The 22366-nt window shown below is 42.2% G+C and overlaps 1 protein-coding gene across 2 annotated transcripts in view; it reads right to left on the bottom strand.

Moving 5' to 3' along the window:
• CRHR2 (corticotropin releasing hormone receptor 2) overlaps positions 1 to 22366 on the bottom strand; it is a 143445-nt gene that overhangs the window by 3475 nt on the left and 117604 nt on the right. For both annotated transcript variants that reach the window (XM_027695517.1, XM_027695518.1), the window contains 3 exons: positions 15489 to 15574; positions 12657 to 12792; positions 11121 to 11162 (listed from right to left, as the gene is read on the bottom strand). In XM_027695517.1, coding sequence (XP_027551318.1) covers positions 11121 to 11162; positions 12657 to 12792; positions 15489 to 15574 — 264 coding nt within the window. The remainder of the gene's footprint in view (positions 1 to 11120; positions 11163 to 12656; positions 12793 to 15488; positions 15575 to 22366) is intronic.

Raw genomic sequence — 22366 nt, 5'->3', positions numbered from 1 at the left:
TGGACTCGATGGTCTCAGAGGTCTTTTCCAACCTAATTGATCCTGTGATTCAAGACAAGTAGGTGCAGATGTTTACAGTAAGGTGAGGAGAGTGGCACACTGGGATTTTTTCTTTTGATTTTGAATCAATGATTTGTTTCAATATAAAATAATGACAAACTTAATAGGGGTCAGACATACCCTAATAAAACAAACAATATGAAGGAATAGGACTGGAGAAAGAAGAGTGAACATCTAATGAAAGAGGAACTAAAATTAAAAGACAGCACTGCCAGGAAGAGCACGATCATCACAAATGATTTTGAGATGAGAATGAGAACAATGTGTTTAAATAACAGTGCAGGGGATTTCTGGAGGAGCCTCTCATTATGAAGTGGTGGCTACAGCACACCTTCACTAGCTTCAGGATGGGGTTTGCTCAGTTTACAAAATGGGTTGAATGAGACAAATGAGACAGGCAGAGTCAGGATGGACTGACTCAGTCACATTGGGCTACAGCAGCAGCCAGCCTGGACTGCTGACCTTCCCTGCCTCATCAGACCTCACTGGGTCACTGAACCATCCTGTGAAAACATGAGCAACAGTGGGAAGATGTGTCATGGTATTGCAGTTTTCTGGAAGCTCGCTATTTGTAAACCTACCATGGTTCTACCTGGAGGGAAAAGGGATACTTATTTCTGATTCTGCATGTGTAAGGGAAGATATAATATACACCCAAAGGCAAATCCATGTGCCAGAGAACACACAAGGGGAGGATGCATCTCATCTGAAAGACTGACTTCTAGTCTTGGCCAGAATCCTGGAATGGTTTGGGTTGGAGGGGACCTTAAAGATTATCTAGTTCCGACCCCCCTGTCATGGACAGGGACAACTTCCACTAGACCAGGTTGCTCCAAGCCCCATCCAATTACTGGAGCCATTATTTATGTTTCCAATATAGGCAATGGTGAAAGAGAGACAACCCCACAAGGATGTGACTTAGACATGTGCAATTAATTAGTCCTTTTTCTTTCTTGCTCCTCTGGGTGAAAAAACAGCTTAAATAAATGTTGGGCACCTAAGACAAAGAGTATAAGTAACAAGTAAATTGTCAGAGCACTGTCATGGGAAATCACCCCACGAAGAACGCGGGACCTGAAATGCAGAGGGATGTTGCCTCTCAAATGCTCATTTCTCTCCAGATGCCACCAAATGCTGAGATATCGTTAGAGAAAGTTTTCCTTCTTTCTTCTGGAGTGAAATTTGTTTTTTCTCAGCAAGTAGTGTGAACAGATACTTACTCAGCCAGTGAAGCCCTATTAGATTTATCATTTGTACTTCAAATCAAGCCAATCGAGTCAAAAAGGGTCACCTGGAGATGAAGATGTGAGTCTAAACAAGGCTATGTCCAAATGGCTTTTATGATGTGGTTTGAGACAGGATAAAAAGTAGTAACAAAAATTCTGCCTTCTTGTACAGCTGGAGCCATTCCTAATGGACTGGGCACGTGGAAATAGACTCTGCACTTAGAAGGGTGAGGTCATTTCTTAATGACAGAATAATTCACTGCAATTGGGATGTGACCAGAGTGCAAGCAGAAAAGGTTAAGCTAAAATTTATCTCTTACAATTGAAGTCAGAATCAAAATGTTAGCTTAACTTTAGGTCAGAAAAGAAAAAGAAAAACTGGCTGTGACTACTATAATTAAAAAAAAAAAGACACCAAAAAAGCTATCACACAGTGGAAGAGTAATAGAAAAAGAGAAAGCAAAATTCAAACATGGTTGTTAATCTCCATAAGAGATTAATTCAGTAATTCATTAAGCATTGGTAGAGTCAGGACCATGCCCTAGAGTCAGCATTAGCACATTTATGACCTAAAATTACCAGCACTTGCCTGTAATAGCCCAAAGATGCTGCACACTGTCATCAGCGCTTAGAGCTTAACAAAGGGGCTCTGGAACATAAATTATCAGCCTCACCCCTATGGAACTGTAGTTGCTTGAGAGGACCATGATTATCTGAGGAGAGAGCTCAGGTCTCCGTGTTGATCCCTGACCTGTCTTTTTCTTGCAAATTTTCCTCTTTCAGAATTACCCTTTCCAGCTCTTTGTGCTTTGTGTACTGTGAATAATTACAGTTCCTGAGCATCTGGTCAAGTCAGATTTGCCAATGTATTTGTGCCTACAGAGTGTGGGCACTGCTTTAGAACTGTCAGGAGAAAGGATTTGGATAATGGGATGGAAATAAATCAGTGGGTGATAGCTTTTCCTCTTCTGATTGGATCACCTAACCCAGGACTTGTCAAACCATTAGATCACATCTGAAAAATCACTAAAAAACACATCTGATAAAAAATATTGTTGAAAGCCTCTCCTCCTCCTCCTCCTCCTCAGCAGAATAACAACAAGAATGATAGAGATAGAGAGAAGGATGAAAACATTCAGAGAAGGTTTGCTTTTGATAAAATAGAGATCAGCTTTGTACTGCTCTTACCTATGCCAGACACTGGCTGCTGGCTAATTTCTTGCAGCCATCCACTAGAAAGAGTCTTCAGTGACATTAAAAATAAGTTTTTGGAAGAAAAATGTCATGTATCATTAGCAGAGAGGAAGAAGGCTTGATCCATCTGAAGAGGCCCATTCACTTGGGGCTTGACATAATAATACTAAAACAGTATTGTAGTTGCCTGATAAGACGATCTGGAATAAAGGAGCTGTCATGGTAATGGAAGCTGGAATTAAGACTGTTGGGATGCACCATCCTCTGTCCCCAGGGAACATCTCTCACCTGGAAGTGTTGACAAGTGCAAGGTAGAGGGACAACAGTTGCTCTCTGACTATAGGATAATCATGGTGTTGGGCAGTCTGTGACTGCATAACCCAAATTAAGTTCTTGCCATGCTCAAGTGCAACTTTTTATTCCCAGAAAATGCGATCTGGAGGCAAATGAAATAAATTAAGATTTTTACACCTCAACGGCCTTTGAAACAGGCTGATTTTTGCTTCATGAAAACAGGTTTCAGTGGTGAATTCATCAAGTTCCACCTACACTTAAGCACTTTGTGCCATGTTTCAGATCCTTGTGCTGCAGTTGGAGGTAACTGGAGAATAACTTTGGACTTTAAACATCTTTAAACAGCAGCGCTAATGCTCTCAGAGAGACAGGAGTGTCTCCATATATATTTTTTTAAATACAGTAAATCATTGAGCAACTACACCTATGTTCTACTGCCCCCTCTGACTCTCCTGGAGTGGCTTTACAAGGCCCCCCTAGAACCAACCTCTCAGGCCAAAGAAGCTCATGTTACCATTAGACCGAAAAATATTGAACTAAACATCTCCATAAAGATGCCATTTATCAGTATTTAATCCCCCTAAGGTCAGGAAGGGAAGCAGTCAAAACAATCTGCAAGGCTCAAAGGAAACAAAAATGAAGATCAGGTAGAACCTTTTTTTTGGGGTGGTTTTTTTGTTGTTGTTTGGTTGGTTTTGCGAATTTTTTTGTTGTTTTTTTGGGTTTTGTTTGTTTGTTGTTGTTGCTTTTTCCTCAGCCAGCCTAAATCTCACCACTATTTATGTAACATTGTTAAGTTCCTTTTTCTCCCTAAAAACATTATCCTGCTTAATTGGTCTGTAATTTCTTTTTTTTTTTTCCCCCCAGAGTCTTTGGCAGCAATTCCACACAACCTGGTAACAGGAGGAGAGTTTTCCAGCACTTGCCAGGCTGGGATGTTAAAAGTTTATTTCTAAGATCCCAACAGTGCAATTTAGTTATCCTGTATAACTTTTTGAGAAGCTAGGACAATTCTGACTAGCTATAAACATTTGCCACATATTTTTTTTTGGTGGAAGAAAATGCTGCTCTTTTCTTCTGGGCCACAAAGGACCAGAACTAATCATGAGGGAGGGGGGCCATGGATGCAACCAGCCCACCTCTGATTTTGTTGTGGAGTGCTCTGGAGTCATGTTCACAACAGCAGTGGTGTGATGAAAAGGAAGATGGGGTGGGGAAGAACCCTCAGCCCAGATGGAATTAAACTTTAGCCTTCCAGTCCACCTCCATATTCATATTTATTCAGAGATTTTAAGGAATGCTTAATGCATGTCCTTTGGGCTCAGGATGATTAATGTGAGGTCTGCTTGGATGGATGGGCAGGTGAATGACTAATCATTCCAGTGTTGATTCAGAGCTGGCAATTCTAATGAATACCCTCCCAAGATGATCAGATCAAAGTAAGCCACTTTGAGCTTAATAGGTTTTGAGAGACAGATGGTGCTTGGGTAAAGGGTCAACACAAAAAAAAATTAAACATATTTATCCTTGCCTTGCACCTTGTTGTGAGAATAATTTACAGTGGCATCTGATCTATTCCTCTCTGATGATGGTTTCCAAGTCAGCTAATTGTTTTCCATTTTAAATGTTAATTCATAGATGATTATCAGTATTGAACAGACAATACCAGAATCTGAGCCCTGCTTGAGTTAAGAATTCATGTTTTGCAGGATGATTTCAGACAAAGGCCTGGTTAGATACGTACCCCTCCAGGACATGGTTAGAAATGAAGAACAGCCACCTTATTATGGATATGAGATTTGTGAATTACAGAATAATTAAGGTTGGAAGGGACCTGGGAAGGCCTCTGGTCCAATGCCATAATCAGAGCAAGTCCAGTAAACAAATTTTATCCAGCTTTGAAATTATGTCAGGGTCCTATCCAGTCATTTTGAGTACAAACAAGGACAGAGATCTCAAAACACCTTTGAGCCTCTCTTCTAATGCTTAAACATCCTCACTATGATTTTTTTTCCATATTTGAGCAGGATTCTCCTTGTTTCCTTCATTAAATTTGTAGCCCCACATCAAGCACAATCACTTTATAAATGTAGGTTGTGCTTAAACACCATCGCCTTCCTTCACAATCCCCTGTAATGGGGTGGCTGTGTTATGATCTCCCACTATGGTTGGTAAGGTTTCCAAGGATTACAGAACTCTCTGAGGCATCTGGTGGTTGTTAGAAATGACATAAAGCACCTGATAACAAGGATAAGTATTCTCTGGAGACAGGGATTCTTATTCCTCCGTTATCCTCCTGTTTCCATCATGTCTTTGCTGAGGCAGCAGGAGTGGAGCAGCCCTGTCACTGAAGTTCTTGTTCCCCTGGAAATCTACCTGGATGGAAATATTTTATTTCCTTTTCTGGGAGATGCTGCAGCATCTGGGATCTGACCTTCTCCTCTCCAGGCTCCAACAAACAGCTGTACAGGAAGATGTTTGGGCAATGAAGCTGGTGAAGGTTCTGGAGAGCAAGTCCTGTGAGGAGCAGCTTAGGGAGCTGCGGAGGTTCAGCCTGGAGAAAAGGAGGCCCAGGGAGGACCTTGTCACTCTCCACAACTGTGTGAAAGGAGGTTTTATCAAGGTTGGGGTCAGTCTCTTCCCACAGGCAATTACTGACAGAACAAGGGGAAACGGCCTCAAGCTGCACCAGAGGAGGTTCGGGTTGGACATCAGGAGGAATTTCTTCAATAAAAGGGTAGTTAAGCATTGGAACAGGCTGCACTTGGAATATGAACCACTACAAATGCCCTCCTTCCCTCTCTCTCTGAAATACTTCACTTTCCCTCAGGAGAAAACCATCACTAGCAAGAAGGTCTGGCTGACAAGGTAGATACAACACTGGAAAGGGAACTGGAGGGAAGATCCGTCTTCCTTTAAAAGTGTTTTATTTGGAATCAGTCAAAGACAGAAGAGAAGCACTGAGAGTGCTGTACCCATCTGAGTGTGAGCAGAAGGTGCATACTAAAGAACTGAGAGAATTTTTAGTGAACTGCAGTAAAAACTGTCCAACAGGAGTTTTTTGGGGAATGCATTCCTTCGGCACAGCTTCAAGCCACTCGTACAGTCACAGAATCATCGCATGGCCTGGGTTGGAAAGGACCCTAAAGATCATCTTGTTCCAACCTACTGCCATGCATAGGGATGCCTTCCACTATCCCAGGTTGTTCCAAGCCCCGTCCAACCTGGTCCTAGACACTTCCAGAGATGGGGCAGCCACAGCTTCTCTGGGCAACCTGTGCCAGGGCCTCCCCACCCTCACAGGGAAGAATTTCTTCCCAATATCTCATCTAAATCTGCCCTCTTTCAGTTTGAAGCCATTCCTCCTTGTCCCACCACTACAGGCTTTTGTAAATTCTATCTAGCCTTGATGTAAAAAACTTCATCTTAAACTTCTTCTTCTTTTTTTTTTCTCTTTTTTTTTTTAAAATCTAGTGTTGCCTGAAACTGAATTCAGTCTTGTGACCTCTGAATTGATACAAAAAAATTTTGAGGAGCACCTTGATTTTTGCAGTCATTGAAAAAGAAGTTCACATTCATTCTTTTGAATGAATTTATTCTTTTGAAGAAGCATCCAACACAAACGCATACATATTTTTCATTACGCCTGTTTTCATAATATTTTAAATTCTCAGAAACCTCTCAGCATCAATTTTCTTGGAAGCCCTGAGATGATCTTTTCCACTTGGACTAAATGAAATTTGCATAGTTTCGCCCTCCAGTGCTTGTAGATTTTGTCTGTGTCCAAAAAAATACAACTATTTTCCCATAAAGCCTCTAGACAAATTAATGAGGCAAGTGCCAACAGCCTCTTCTGCCCATCCCTGGCACACACAGTTGGTCCAAAACAGCTTCAGAACCTTTCAGAAGCAAAAAAAACCCATACAGAACTGTAAACTTTGTATCCAAATTGCTTCTTCTGCTCAGGTTCACTGCAATAATTTGTGTGTAAGGTGTTGGCTTGGAAAGAGGGGAGGGCAACAGAGCTGGTGAAGGGTCTGATGAGGAGCAGCTGAAGGGGCTCAGCTGGAGAAAAGGAGGCTCGGGGAGTATCTTCTCAGAAAGGGACCTATAAGGGTCATCAAGTCCAACTCTTGCCAACTCTGTAGGCAAACTCTTGTTGGGAATGGGCTCTCACATTCTGAGTGTTTTTAAGAAGCTGATTTTGACCTTTAAACCCAATTTTAGTTGTACAGAAGTTTTGAAGCTACACAGACTGAGATGTTCAGATATTGTGGTAACTGCACTGACTGGTACAACACAAAGCTATCAGAAGCCAGTAGAATTTTCCTCTTTATTTCCTCTTTCCTTTTTTCTTTACTTCATGCAGGTTTGTCATGACACATGATTCTGTTTCCTGTGACTCTATCAAAATGCTGCCTTAAGTAGTATTTCTGCCATTTGCTCAGATTCCAGTAACTGCTATTAATGCTACCCTTGTACCCAAACCAAGTGATTTTCACAGCAAACAGATTGAGAAATAGTCTCTTAACATTTAATAAACTTCATTGCAATGTGTATGTGCACTTTAAAAATACAGGCAATAAATTAATCGCACAATTGCCTTTCCTCAAGAAAGGCTGGGTTTAATTGTAGCTTCCCCTTATTCTGAGAACATTAAAATCTAGCACAACTATGCAAAGGCTGCATCCAATTCCAGTCCTGAAAGGGAAGGAATTTTGCACGGGTCCCTCAATAAAAACAACATCATCTCTGCTCCTACAGGAGTTCCTCTATGTCCTGTTATTCTCCTTCATTCTCAAAATTACTTCCAGCCCTTAGCTGTGATTTCTAGACACAGAAAGCACGTGCAGGATCTGCCTTGTAAACACTTGTGTCCTGCTGAGAAAACTCAGCACAATGACACACTGAGCCTAAGAAAAAAAAACCCCAAACCAGTCGTCTAACCGGGTTATGCAGGATTTTTTAATGTGGCTACCTAGTGAGTAGAACATCTCTGCAGCCATTCTTTCACACTTGAGGAGACCCACAATGGTGTTTCCTCTGTCTTCCACCAAAAGCAGCAGCTTTAGTCCCACAGCAAAAGGAAATACGTAAATTGTGAAGGGCCAAGTCTGCCTTTGAGCAAAGCTGAAGTAATTCACTCTCCCAGACGTGAAGCAGTAATTGAAGGTCTTATGAAGGACATGTGCTTTTTGAAGGCAATCCATAATTTCTGAACTCTGCTGCAGACAGTTATTGGCAGTTTGTAAGCACCCAGTGGCATGTGTATCAAATATGGAATGGTAGAGATGCAGCTGAGATCACAGGATTGTTAAAGCTTTAAATTAATGGATTTTCTAGTGTTTTTCCCTGTGTCATCATTCAGAGCAGGCCTGGCACTGTGGGGGATGAGTAATCTGATAAAAACTATTACATGCATTTAAAGAACCCAACTCTGTCATAACTGGGAAACTTCAAGTATTTAAAACCCTCTGAGATAGCAAGTCATCAGCCCATCTATGGCAGAGACAGGAATATCAGGAATATCTCACTGAAGAGATAATAACAAGGCTTCAGTGATATTTATACAGATTTCAGGCTACTGAAAGGCTGCTCCTCACAGGCTATTTTCCTCTTTCAGAGCAAAATCTGGTACCTAGTGGGGATTGAGTGGCATTACCTTCATCACCACTTCCAGCAGAGATGCCTGTCTGAGAGCAGCTGATCTTTTACAATAGTGTACTATAAGATGCAAATTTGTTTTCTGGACAATATGATCACAAACCCAGGATGCTCTGAAAATTCACTGAATTTGCTACTTTTTTATATGCTGTGCAAAGCTGAGGCTGGAACAGAGCAGGAAATTTCACCCTTTAAAAGCTTTATGATACTTCATGAAAAAGATTTCCACGCTACATTAAGCCCAGCCCAAAGTGCTTTCACAGTTTTCAAATAGATAATGCTGCAATATTTGAAGGGTTTGGACTTATGTTACACCTCAAAGAAGTAGTTACAGGGTTGCCATGGTTTAGTCAGTCAAGTAGAAGTTGCACATTGCAAACATGCGGCTGCAGGGAAGATTTCACTCACAAATTAAGCTGGTTTTGGGTGTCTACATGTGAATAGAGTGTGTAGGCAAAAGTGGAGCTAGTCCATAATGTCAGTGAAGACTAAAGTTCAGGTGAGCAGAGGGAGGTGTCTATTGCAGGCCAAGCTAATGACAAAAAGGTTGTATCTATTGGCTTGAATTTGTGATACAGAAAGACATTTGGTGAGCCCCATTACATCCCACTTGGCTTCCCACTTCCCAGTCAGATGTGAATCTTCTCTAGATCCTGTATCACCTGGTAAGACCCATGTGGATGCCTCAGATAATCTACAGCCTCTCAAACTTACTGGATATCTGTGTTTAGGGAAATAAATCAAGACCACCTACGTCACCCAAGCTGGGTGTCTTAACCTTGGACTGACTCCTGCAGAAATGCCCATTCCCACCAAAATATTAGAGTGATATAGCTGGAAAATCAGTCATGGAATCATTCCAGATCTGCTAGTAGATTGTTATCAAGGCACATGAGGCAAATCATCTTGCCTTTGCCAAGCTTGATTATGTCTGAACTCATTTAAGTTACAGGAGACGGGAAGTTGGCTCATTGCTTTGGACAGACAGCTTCAGACTGCTGCAGTGAAGGGGATATTTCTCCCACTAAAGACAGCTGAAAGAATGCCAGAACAGCCAAAAAAACCTGAAAACCTGGTGGGAACAGCCAGCTGATCCTAGTCCAAGTGCACAAAATGGAAGTGCAGTGGATTGATAGAAAGTCCTGATGGATTATGAAATCATAGCCTGGGTTCCAGCCCTTCATGTTCCCTGTGACACCAGTGAAAAAAAAAGACATAAAAAAGGCCTGCTGTTTACATGGGAGATTCTCCTTCTGCATTTACAGCATAAACCTGATGAATGTGACAAGTAGAACTGAAGGGACTTCTGGTGCCTTAAACCTTATCAGATGGTGCAGCACAGCAGCTCACAAAAATATAAGTACAGTCACAAGCAACCCAGGTGTATGGCAAGGTTTGGAGAATCATAGAATATCCTGAGTTGGAAGGGACTGACAAGGATCATCAAGTCCAACTCCTGGCCCTGCACAGGACATCCCAACAATCCCATGCCTGAGAGCACTGTCCAAACCCTCCTTGAGCTCTGGCAGCCTTGGGGCTGTGCCCACTGCCCTGGGGAGCCTGTTCAGCGTCCAACCACCCTTTGGGGGAAGAACCTTTTCCTAATGTCCAACCTAAACCTCCCCAGCACAGCTTGTGGTAACTGTAGAACCACAGTTAAGGTGCCTGCACTTTTGGGGGAAGGTTTAAACCCTCCTTTTAAAATGGAGTGGTGAGAATTTATGGAAGAAAAGTTGGGAAGAGAACTGAGAACACTCTGCTGCCAGCATATAAAAGTGGCACATGCCTAACCTGAGAAAGCTGTGCTACTCCTTGGTAACACCACCTCAGAATTAACGAGGAAGAGGGGAAATCACTAAAATAAAATAAAATACTGGTGCTTCGTTGTCTGAAGTACAGAAAACACTGCAGAGCAGCAGGATAAGAAGTCAAGCCCATTCTTTCTCATAGCCCACAGTGATATTAAGAACCAGCAAAAGCACAATATATATATCAATACAGCAGGAATAATGAAGACATGGAAATAATTTCTGCAGAAACACAAATTTTAACTGGACAAAGATGACACACTTAAATGCAGGTACACAAGACACTGGCAGTGTAAGTAGAGGTAAAAATAAATCTCTCACACTTTGAGGTGGAAGTCAAACACTGGCTATTAATGAAACATTTCTTGCTTGTGTGGCTGTACATAAAATAAATTCTGAGGAACACCATCAATCTGCCCCCAACCCTCTTTTCTGAATGCAACAGGCATTGATCACTCAGAGACAGAAATCCACATGGAAAAACTAACCCTCTCAGCTCAGCATGGCAATCCCATTTTAAAAATGGGTCACCTGCAGCGTATCCTTAGCAAGAGCCCAGCTCAGAGGTAATTAGGTATGCCCAGAAATCACATTTTTAATTAATGAGGAACTTCAAAGAAGTCTTAAAATGAAGAACAAAAATTTTGTAATCTGAGAAGGCTTCTTTTCCTCTGCCCTGACCTCTCAGGTAATAACCCAAATTTGATAGAGCTTTGAGAACAAAGGACACCCACAAAGAGGGCTGGGAAATTCAGGTGCACAGTAACAGTCTTCTACGAGAGACTGATGGAACTGTAGCCCCATGTAAAAACATCTCATGTCTCTGTAATCAGGCATTCAAGTAAGTTCTGCCTCCCAAGGATTAATGACTTACCTCACCATTCAGGAAGCAGTAAAATACTGACACAAAGAAACCCTGGAAAGAACAGAAAGCAGTTAATTATTAGGTAAATATTTTAACACTTCCACTGATAGAGGGGATTGCCACTAAAGCGTATCTACAGCATCCAGCTGCCTCCCAAAATGGCCCAGACCCTTCACAGGTGCTATGTCATGTCTGACAGCTCTGTGTGGGTGTCTCAGGCACTCACAGGGGGTGTCAAATGGCTTTAGATGGCCTTGTGTGGGCAGGTTTATCATCAGGTTGCTTAAATTCCCCTGAGCTGAAGGGCTCTGTGGAATTTATTGACAGCAGTGACCAGACCCCTGTAAGGACTGCAAAGATCAGAATTCCTGTGAGTGGAATCCTTCCCATTTTTGGTTTTAGCAATGGCCTGTAATTATTGTCACCATAAAGGAGAGATTCCCTGTGCTTTCTTTCTTACATACATCTTCATAACACTAACAAGAAAACAAGCAGTGCAGCACTTTTTGAGACACTGAGTGTCAGCAGATGAAAAGTACAATTAATTTTAGGGAATGAAATGTGTGGATTAGCTCACTGTAAAAGGCTAAGGTTCCTTTCTTCGCAGATTAAAAGGGACATTTTTCATTTTGGTTATTCAGCTGTGATTTCTGGTGAGACTGTCTGTGTGTCCAAGATAAATGTGCAATCAGTAAAAACAGTAACCCAAAACTCATAACTTTTATAATCCATAACCCTTGATTTGGCTTGACAGCTGTGTGTTTGTATTGACACCTCTGGGTATCAGGGTGCTCATTCCTGCACGTAGGAGGTAAAATATCAATGTCAAACATGTTTCCATCCTAGTTCTAAAAGATCTTTAAGCAGAGGTAAAGCTGCAGGACACAACTGGGCAGAAATGTAGGGCTAAAGATCATCCAAGATCTTCAGTTGCTTTTGGTTTTGTGCCAAATTCAGAAAGCTGGGGCAATTATTCACATTCCACTGCCTTTTACATCCTGGCAGAACTCCTGTTGAATTCAGAGGAGGGAGGAGATGGGACATGTGTTCTGATGGCTGAGTGAATGCACCATTGCAGGAGAGCTGGAGTGAGAGGCTGGGCAATACAGCCAAAGTCTTCATCTCCCAAGTCCAATAGGTAGGTGTTGTTTCCCTTTGTTTTAACAACACCTAATCTGTCTCAGCCCACTGTGTGCTCTGTGAAGAGAGCAGTACCCTGGGAGGGTGATTCATCATCCTCTCTCAGGCAGTTAAAATGAAATATCATCTCTCCACTGACTTTAGATGGAGCCCAGGTGAGGAGCTGTTGCTATAGACTGAACGTAGTGCTGATATTAAGGGGGATGAATTCCTCCAGTACACACTTGAGAGGAGATCTCCACTCCATATGACATATGACATATTTGTTGTGTATATGTGAACTAACCTGAGCTATTTTCAACTAGTATTTCTATCCTGGACTTCATTACCATAAGATTCATGGCTGAAAAGCACTGAGGATCCCTTCAGCAGTAGCTGATACCAGCTGTAAACTTGCTCTCTTACCTGAAAAGACTGCAGGAAGGAATTGAAATAGATGAAGACGATCTGGGAAATGTCATCTTCGCCAGGGTTGACAAAGAAAAGCATGTAGGTGATGCCCAGCAGAGGCAGGAGGACTAAGGTGGCTTTGACTGCCTTCCTGTGGGCAGGAAACAACACAGGAGTGAACACAAGGAAGGACAAGTGTGGTGGGGTGGGAAGGAGGAACATGGAAAGAATGACAGCCTCCCCTTTCTGACCAGTGCCTGTCCACGTGGAGAAACGTGTTCTGGGAAAGGTTTTGCCTTTGAATCTTGCTGTTTGTGCCCACAGTCTGAACCCCAGGGGATGAAGGGGAACATTATTTATATCCCTCCCTTTCTCTCTCTTTTTCCTTCAGCTCCTCTCCTACCAATAAGTCTTGCAACAGGCTGAAGCCTGGAGATTCCCTGCAGGTTTGCTGAGTGATTTCCTACACCTCAGGGTGATGTTATCAGTGCACAGTTTAGCTGCTGGCCAGGGCAGGAATGCTGTGCCCAACAGACCTGCTCTACTCCCATTTTTTGATTCTCTTTGGAATGTTAACCCTTTCTCCCCCTCCCTCTGCAACACCCGCACACAAAACTCAACTGCATAGAAATAACAAACAAGCAGGTGGTGCACAACGAAGCATAAATGATTATGAACAGAATTATTAAAATGATTATTAGCAGAATTATTAGGGGCTAATCCTTGTTATTTGTATTAGAATAGTGTCTTGGGGTGTTGGCTGAGAACAGCTGTAATAGATTCTGTACAAACACAAGGACTATAGCTTTGCCAAGTCTGTATAAATCTCTTTATAATGCCAGGTAGATAAAGACAGGCAAGGGAGCACAGAAACACTGCCAGTGTCACAACAGAGTGACAGTCTAAAAGCAGCTGCCACATTGTTTAATATCTGCTTAACAAATGTTTGGACTGCTTGGCTTTAGAGCATCAAGGCTTGCCCCAGGCTTTGCTGGAATTCTGAGGGTTTCTATTTAGGCTGTGAGAAAGACAATTCCCTCACAGAGCCTGTCCTGAGGATAAGATCCCTGTCATCTGATGGAGAACAAAGGCAGTTACTTTAGATTGCCTCAGATTCTAGTATTCCTAATGCTCCCTGAAAGCTGCAGAGGGGATAAAAATATACTGATATTTGAATCAGGGCTTTTTCAGGCTAGTTTTAATTTTATGGCGTGAAGTCTGAGCAGGAAAATGGGGTATTTTTCCCTTCGTTTCTCAGGAAATGCTCAGAGAAGGGTCTGAACAAGAACATCAGACCAACTGCACTAACTTCCCCTTTGTCCCAAAAACATAGATTGGAGTAAAAGGAAGGAATCAGGCAAAACAACAAAAACCCATTGCTGCAGCAAAACTGCCTCCCAAGTCAAGAGCAGACTGATTGGAGCATGTCAAGATTCCACTCAGCTCAGTACACTATGTTATCCAGAAATGATTTAGAGGATTGAGACCAATCTTATTCCACAAAACCTGTGCTATTTCCTAGTGTAGGGACCTGCCTGTCCATAAATACTCTGAAGATGCTGCAAATGGTAAGAAAAGGGTGCTCAGCATCTCATGGTCTCTGAGAATTTGCTTTTAGACTGTTTAGGCTGATCTCAGCCCACAGTGGTGCCTGAAGGGGCCAGGCCACCTTCCTTCTGCTGCCCTGGGCTAAACATTCTTGTCTTCTTCTTTCTGCCTTTCTAGTGCTTGTGAGGTTGCACAGTCAGCCAGTTATGGGAACTGATTTACCTGAGAATGCCCCCCCCAAATTAAGGTAATGATTAGTTGAGGATCAGGTCTGTGATTCCATCCCCTACACCTTAAAAAGGGCATTAGATGCCTGTGTGCACACATTAATCATAAAATCACAGAATCCTAGAATGGTTTGGGTTGGAAGGGAACTTAACCATCTTGTTCCAACCCTCTGCCATGGGCAGGGACACCTTCTACTATCCTGGCTTGCTCCAAGCCCCATCCAACCTGGCCTGGAACACTTCCAGGGACGGGGCAGCCACAGCTTTTCTGGGCAACCTGTGCCAGGGCCTTACACCCTCATAGGAAAGAATTTCTTCCCAATATCCAATCTAAATCTACTCTCAGTTTGAAGCCATTCACCCTTGTCCTGTCACTACATGCAAATGGTAAGAAAAGGATGCTCAGCATCTCTTGGTCTTTGAGAATTTGCTTTTAGACTGTTTAGTCTGATAATAAATAAATACTCTCTCTCCATCTTTCTTCTGGGCTCCCTTCAGGTACTGGAAGGCCACAATTAGGTCACCCTAAAGCCTTCTCCAGGCTGAACAATCCCAATTTTCTTAGCCTTCCTGATAGGAGAGGTATTCCATTGCTATAATCATCCTGGTGCCTCCTCTGGCCTTGCTCCAACAGGTCCCTGTCCTTCCTGTGCTGGGACCCCAGGGCTGGATGCATTACTCTGGATGGCATATGCTTGTGAACATATAGAAATTGATAAAGTTTCTGCCCTCACATGAGATCAAATCCTTCAGATTTCATTGAAAAGGGGGAATTTCACGTGTGTGTTGGGCCACGTGCAAGTCTGGAGAGGGTAAGAGGGCAGTGGCTGTGGCTGTGCACATCTTTGTGCCTGTAAACCAAGGCTGTTTGTGATGACTGGACATTGAAATGGAGTGGACAGAACAAATACAGGTAAAATTTTATGGAGAGCCTGCAAAAATAAGCACTGTGTGCCCAATGAAGGAGCTCCATCAACAGTGGCATCTGGAAAGATAAAGATGGGACAAGGACAGGACAAGCAAGGCAGTGCTTTGTTAACACCAGAACAGCAAGAAGCGCCAGCTCACTTACCTGTATTGTATTGTCTCTGAAGTGGTTGAAGCTCTCAGCTTTGTCATTAAAATCCTAACTATGTTAAATAGAAATACAAAATTTATCTGGAAATAAAAGGAAGAGAGAGAAAAAAACAAGACCAGTGAGTCAAATAATGGCTTAAGGGATGTGATACACCCTAAAAGGCACATTTTACACTTCCAGTCTGACTGAAAACAGCCTTTTGGTTTTACTATTGATTGCAACAGATTCAGAATTTTACTAGAAATACCAGATTATACAGAAAACATCCAACAGCTGTTAATGTTTCCAAAACAGCAATGAAAGTGGAGTACAAAATTAAAGGTCCTAGCAAGGAACTTATTTTTATTTCCTTTTCTCCTTTCCTGGGCGCAACGAGGAACTAAGGGTGAGATTTTTGGCTCTTTGCTGGGCTCATCCAAGGCTCCCTGCACAGAGTGTTGGCCAGCACTGTGCTGTGATGATCTGGGAGGTGTTTGAACCCATTCTCCCGTTCAACAGGAGGCTGTAATGGTGGGGTCGGGCTCCCCAAGTACAAGGCTGCACTGCAGAGATCTAAGTGTGAAACAGTCACCACCAGACTCCCTTATTGTTTGTATACATTGCACTCCACAAGAGACCTTTAAAACAGAGCAGATGAATCATACCTGTAGAGTGCCTCCTTTTTTGCACTGTCTTTAAAGGTAAAATGATGGATTTACCACTTCCAGATTAAAAAATCTGCTGAGCTGGGTAATTATTATTTGTGTTACAGCCTCACCACTGAGAATTGAGATTTGCTCTAATTACTGTTGTTGTAGCACCTGTTAGGGAGTTTCTTACATAAGTTTCCTGTCAGTGTAAACGGGAAAGGGGAAAAAAGAAAAACAAACTGAAGAGAAGGTTCTGATTTGTAGGCTGTGGTCAGTGGAAGGTTTTGGCACTTAGGAGCAAGTTTTCAGTGGCTTTCAACACATAGAGTAGCTTATAACACACTGATCTGTCTCCAAGCTCTCAGCAATGCAGGCTGTCAGAACCACAGAGCTGTCACCTCAGGACTGCTGAGGTCCCAAACTAAGCCTGTGAGAAGGTTTTTACCTCACACCCATTCCCAGGGCTCCTGGCATTTTGCAGCCTATGAATGGAACAAATCTGTGATTCACTTCCGACTATTTACAAACACTGCAGCAGAGCTGCCAATTTAAAGGTGTTCTCAGAATATGCTCCTTTTTTTTTTTCTGCACATTTCAATGATCACGGTACCTTGACATCCATCAGACCATTCCCTGTGGTTCCTGCAACACTGTTTATAACAAATGGTGCAATAAGCATCCAAACAGACACTGGGAGACTGGCAGCATTGGGAATTGTGTGCATCAAGCACTTACTACGTGAGACACAAAAACGCTGCTCTAGGAGTGAACGTGACGTTTTTGGAAATTATTCTCTTAGCAGAGCAGGGCCCTGGGGAGTACAAGGAATAAATAAAACAGTGCAGTTTGTGTATTTGCTCTTGTTGGAATTGGTTTTTTGTCATATTAAGAGCTTGAAGTCAACTGGCTCACAAAAACAGCTTCATATCCCTGTTTTGACTTGAGTTTTAAACTCCTCACACTGGTGACTGCTCTGTTTCTCAGTTACAGAAAGAGGAATGTTCAGGCAGCCCCTGAAATGTCCAGGCTCAGGGGGAGGTGGATGGGGGTGTCTCTCATCCACAGAGATCTTTTGTCTCTGAAATTCTGCTGCCAAGTCTTGAGGTTCTTCACCAGCTCAGAGCCATGTTTGGGTAACTTCTACCGAAGATGCAAAAAAGGCACCAATCCGAAACTTGACGCTTTTGGAATCATAATGGAAAAGTGCCAGATTGAATTATAGAGTCCTAAGCAAGAGCAAGTAAGATTAATCACATGGGATTAACGTGATGAACTGGACTGGAGAAGGCATTTCAAGTTTCCTGAGTCCTGCTTTGATGTGACAGCATCATTCCATTTGAACTGGAAATTCAAATTGCCACAGACTGCATCAGAAAATTAGGGATTTTGACCTTTTCTGAAATTAAACTGCAGAAGTGTGATTCATCAGATCAGAAGGATAATTGCCAGCTGAAAACTTCGCATGTTACTTCACTAGAAACACTCTTGTTCTATGTAAATCAATTTTTCCTTCTCCCAGTTCAGCTGCCCAAGCCAAGACCTGAGCAGCACTGGAGGTTCTCCTGCACAGCTGAAGACTATGGGTGGCACTGGTGCCTGTGACAAAGTGCTGGTAAGAGACCTCAACTCTCTGCAAAAGCAACAGGAAGGCAAAAACATCAGTTCTTACTTTTAACAAGCTGCCCAGGTGTCAGAAGAAACCCTGATAGGGACATTATTTACAATTATATTTTCTAGGAGAAGGGAACAGCAACACTGGCCACTGAAACTGAGTCCTCTTCTTAATTTTTACATGGAATATGCCACACATCCTTAGTCACCTGGGCAGTGTTCAAGCCTATGGGCCTGAAGGCAAACACTAAAATCCACTTGGGAATACTCGGTGATGTCCAGTCTGCATTTCAGAGGGACTGGGACTCTGCTTCTTCCATTAATATTTGTAGTCTTCTTCTACGAGTCTGCCTTTCCCTGGAAACCAGAGAACTGTTTTTTTTTAAAAAGCTGGTAAATGGGACAAGTGGAAGTAGAGTATCCCGGATGGAAAGTACTGGAAAAATCAGCCTCACATATATACCCAAGAGATGATGGCTGGGACGCAGAGGATCATGAAGTCAGGAGAATCCTTACTTTTTTTTATGCATAAAGTAGAGTTAGAAAAACAATTCACAACTCTTTCTGGCTTCAGAATCTATGAATAATGTATGCAGCTATTTCAAGGCTTGGTTTTCCACTTTCTCATGTCTTCTCTCCACAGCTGTCACTGCACCAGGACAGGACACAGGTCCAGCCTTGTTACACACACAGCTCCTGGTGTTGGCTTCATCCCACGGGTTTCTTCAGGAAAAGGAGCAGCTAATTCTTCCCCATTCTAGATCAGCTACCTAGGAGAAAACATCTAAGTGACTTGGCCTTGCCTATAAAGCACTTCCATCACACGGTGAGGATAAGATGAGCATAAGAAGATGAGTTGGATTGACATAATTTAATTTTTACATTACTTCTAAGCAGCTGGTTGTCCCAGGGTCTATTTATACTCAGCGAAGAGAAAGTGGAACTTTTCAACAGTGGTTCATTTGACATATTTTAAATGAGTGGCTTGGACTTGGACCAGCTGCCCACACAAATCACCCAGTGATATTCAGGTTGTCCGTGACATCCCACCTGAGCTAGAGCCGAGTGAACGTGGCTGTATCCACCGAGGTTCTGTGACATTGTCATCTGTGAAAGCTTAAAAAATGTTTGGAGACACCAACATTTTGTCTCTACTAAGGTTTCTCTGAGAGATCTCTAAGACTTGAACAGGATAAGCCCTAACATGCAGAGCTTAGCAAGCAAAAAATTCCAAGGCAAACGATGAAAATGTGGTCACATCAAAATACTTATTTTTGGTTTTCCCTTCTAGAAGCACATTTCAGTGTGTTCAGTTTTAATGATTTCTTTTCCAAAAACCACTCCATTTCAGAAAAACACTTGACTCAACAGGACCTTTTAGCAGCACTCAGAGAGGTCTAATCTGAAGATCAATTTTCACTGCATAATCAGATGGGATTTTAATTGTCCATTTGTCCCCACCGGGCCTGAGACCACAGCTGATTGGGATGATGGCTTGAGTTTGTTCAGGACAGAAAACACAATCTGGGAATCAAGCAGGGAACAGGCTGCTGCACACAGCCTGCAAAAGCTGAAGGATTGGAAATGAAAATAGAGCTATTTTCTCAGCTGGAGAGAATCCACACAGTTCTAGTGACTCCCAGATTGAGTCTGATTTACAGGCAAAGAAGATAAAGCCTCTGGTGTTTATCCCTCATATGTACAGCAATGTTTCAAAGGAAAAAAGGTCTTATTACTGCAAAGTGAATTTTCCTAGAAAAGACCCTCAGTGCTGTATTGAGTGAAATACACAATTATTTGTCAAGGACTTGCTATTATTGGAGCTCTGTGTCAACAGACTAATTTCTCTCAGAGCTGGACAGTTCTTACAGAATCCACACATCAGTTCCATAAATGGAGACAGGAAAGGTCACTTAAGAGGAGTAATGATGACAGGCAGTTTATTCTTTCTATTTATCCTTAAGCTGACTTTATATTTTCATTCATTTCTGTTTATAGATGTTTTCTGCTTCAAATGGAAAACAGAATTAAGGATTTTTACCTTAATATTTATTGATGGATAAAATGAATCCAAAGCTGAAGTGCTGAAGACAGAGTAAAATGGCTTATTTCTTCTTCTCTTACTTTTATTTATGCTATGCTAAGAATATCTTTATTGCTGGAATAAGATTCTCTCCAGCTACAGATGGGAAGGAAAGAGTTTTCATATTTTGCCAGAGCTTTGGAAGTTTAGTCTTTCCATTTCTAAATTGAGATGAAAATTCAAACCCCCAAAACGGAGTTACAAACCAGTGATCCAAAAATCATTTGGACCATCTGCTTTGGCACTGATCAACTATAACCTGAACACACAAACCCAGAAACTCTTCTGAACCAAAAGAAACTTTTCAGTGAGTGATTTTTGGTCATAAAATTTTTCTTTCATAAAACCCAAACTCCATTTGAGAGAAAATTTATCTTCCTTAGCAAGATGAAATTGCCAAAATGCACAAAAGAGGGAACGCTGACTCCAAAGGTTTCTTTGGAGTTTTCCCCAAGCCCAGGAGTTTAAAAGCAAAGTCATTAAGCTCTTCTCTTTCTCTTTCGAGAATTTAATGGACAACTGGCATTTATTTTGCTCATTTTCTGCTGGGCTTTGTATTTTATGCTTCACAGAAAGCTTTTACTTCTGTGCTTCTTAGAATGTTTGTTCCTCTTCACTCCCAGGAATTGTAAAAATTATTCCATTTAGACTTTGTAATTTTATGCAATGTCGTAAAATCCACCTCAGGATTAAGTAACCCAAACTGGGATCAGAGCAGTCATTTCAGGGGGAGCATTAGATGCTGTCATCCTGCCCTCAGACAAACAGTCTGGCAGTTTGTTAATGCTCTGTTTTAATTGTTCTCCTGTGCTGTCCTGACAGGATCCTCAGACAGCGCCTTTTTATCACAAAAGTTTCCTTTTCCAAGGTCACAGGCAACACAATGACTCCTTTGGGCACAGGGCTGGGAAATGCTTTTATGCACAACCAGGAAAAACGAGATGTGATTAAGAAGAATGAGGCATAATGAGGTGATGGTCCTGATCAGGGAGACTCTGGAAGAGACTCCCTGGGGCAGCAGGGAAAGATCCACTGCAGGGAAGCAGGGCAGGAATATCCACATCCTGGAGATTGTATGGAAGTCGTATTTTGGTGGGGGAAGCAGGGAATGGTAAATGGACAGACATCTTCCTTACACAAGAGCACACAGATGCTTTGCCCACACTGCCAAGTCCAAACTCTAGTCCTGGCTGGGATCACACCATTTCCCCACTGGAGCCCTGCATCCTGCACGAGCATGTTCACAACCTTTGTCAATCTTACAACCCCCTCTGTGATCCTCTTACTGCTGGGATGGTCCTCCTGTCTCTCCTGAAACACCTTGTATTCAAAAAGCTTTGTTAAAAACGTCAAATGTTGCAACGTTAGAACACACAGACCCTTTCAAAAGTAACAGTGGCACACAGAGTGTTCTTATCTGGAGGGAGTGACAGCTCCTGGACAGCCAACTCATCCCACCAGCCCACTGAAAATGGCCAAGAGGACATGACAGCCCCAAAATATGGTCACACTGATGTGAACAAACCACCTGGTAGTTCCCCAGGCTGGGCAGGCTCAGGTTGTCACATGGTGACAGCAAGAACCACAAGAAAGTCTTTCTCCAAAGAGGAACCATCCAGCAACTTGCTGAAGAAACGTGATTTTTTTATCTGGAAAGTGTTCTAAGGCTTAGGATGAATTTTGGAGAAATTTTGTTAGCAGCTGCTGATCGTATGAGATTCTTATTGGCTGTGGAACATCTCAGAAACAGAACATTTAGAAAATGAGAGACATTGTAGAGTGTACCTGGTATTGGACACCTTGTTTGACACTATTGACTCCAGAGCTACAAAATGTAAATGGTAGGAACAAAGTAATAACAATGATGGCAAAATTGGAGATAAATTCTGGTCAACTATAATTAAATTAGCATATTATCTCTATCCTCTGGGTAGCTGGGGCAGCCTGCTTGCAAACCAGTGAAAATTATGATAAATGGTTTTCTTGCAAGAAAATCTCATGGACATCAACAGTTTGCAGGTTATGAACTGCAACCTTGCAGCAGTGGAAGAACTGCTCGTGTTTAGAGAGAGAAAAAATTAAAAAGTCAATAGGAAAATCATTTAGTAATTTAATCAGCAATCCAGTGGTTGAGAAAAAACATGAGACAGTCAGATAGGAAGTACAAGGGAAAATAAAAAAGATATATCAATAATAATAACAAAACCTCAGTCTCTCAACAGAACAATGCAGAAGTGGAAGAATAAGGGTGGAGAGAATCAGCAGAAAATAAGAAAATATTCAGAGACTAAAAAAAACCACCTAAACACTCGATATTTACTGAAGAAAGTTTCATGGTCTTCCAGAGCATCAGCCAGTGGTTGCTATATATAGCTACTGCTACATCCCATAACCTGAAGCTGAGCTGGACAAACTCTTTGTAAAGAAGAGCATTTGTAGAAATAAGGGGTAAAAGGGAAGAATGATATGGTTTGTGAAGTCCTCTGAAAGAGTCAGCATGGGGACAAGGGAGATCCTGTGGTCAGTGCATTCAGGTTTCTGAAAGGAAT

This window comes from Neopelma chrysocephalum, unplaced genomic scaffold (assembly GCF_003984885.1).
Source record: "Neopelma chrysocephalum unplaced genomic scaffold, ASM398488v2 Primary Assembly neopelma1_101, whole genome shotgun sequence".
Classification (NCBI taxonomy): domain Eukaryota; kingdom Metazoa; phylum Chordata; class Aves; order Passeriformes; family Pipridae; genus Neopelma; species Neopelma chrysocephalum.
The sequence above is the reverse complement of the archived record's forward strand: the minus strand, read 5'-3'. Positions and strand labels throughout refer to the sequence as shown.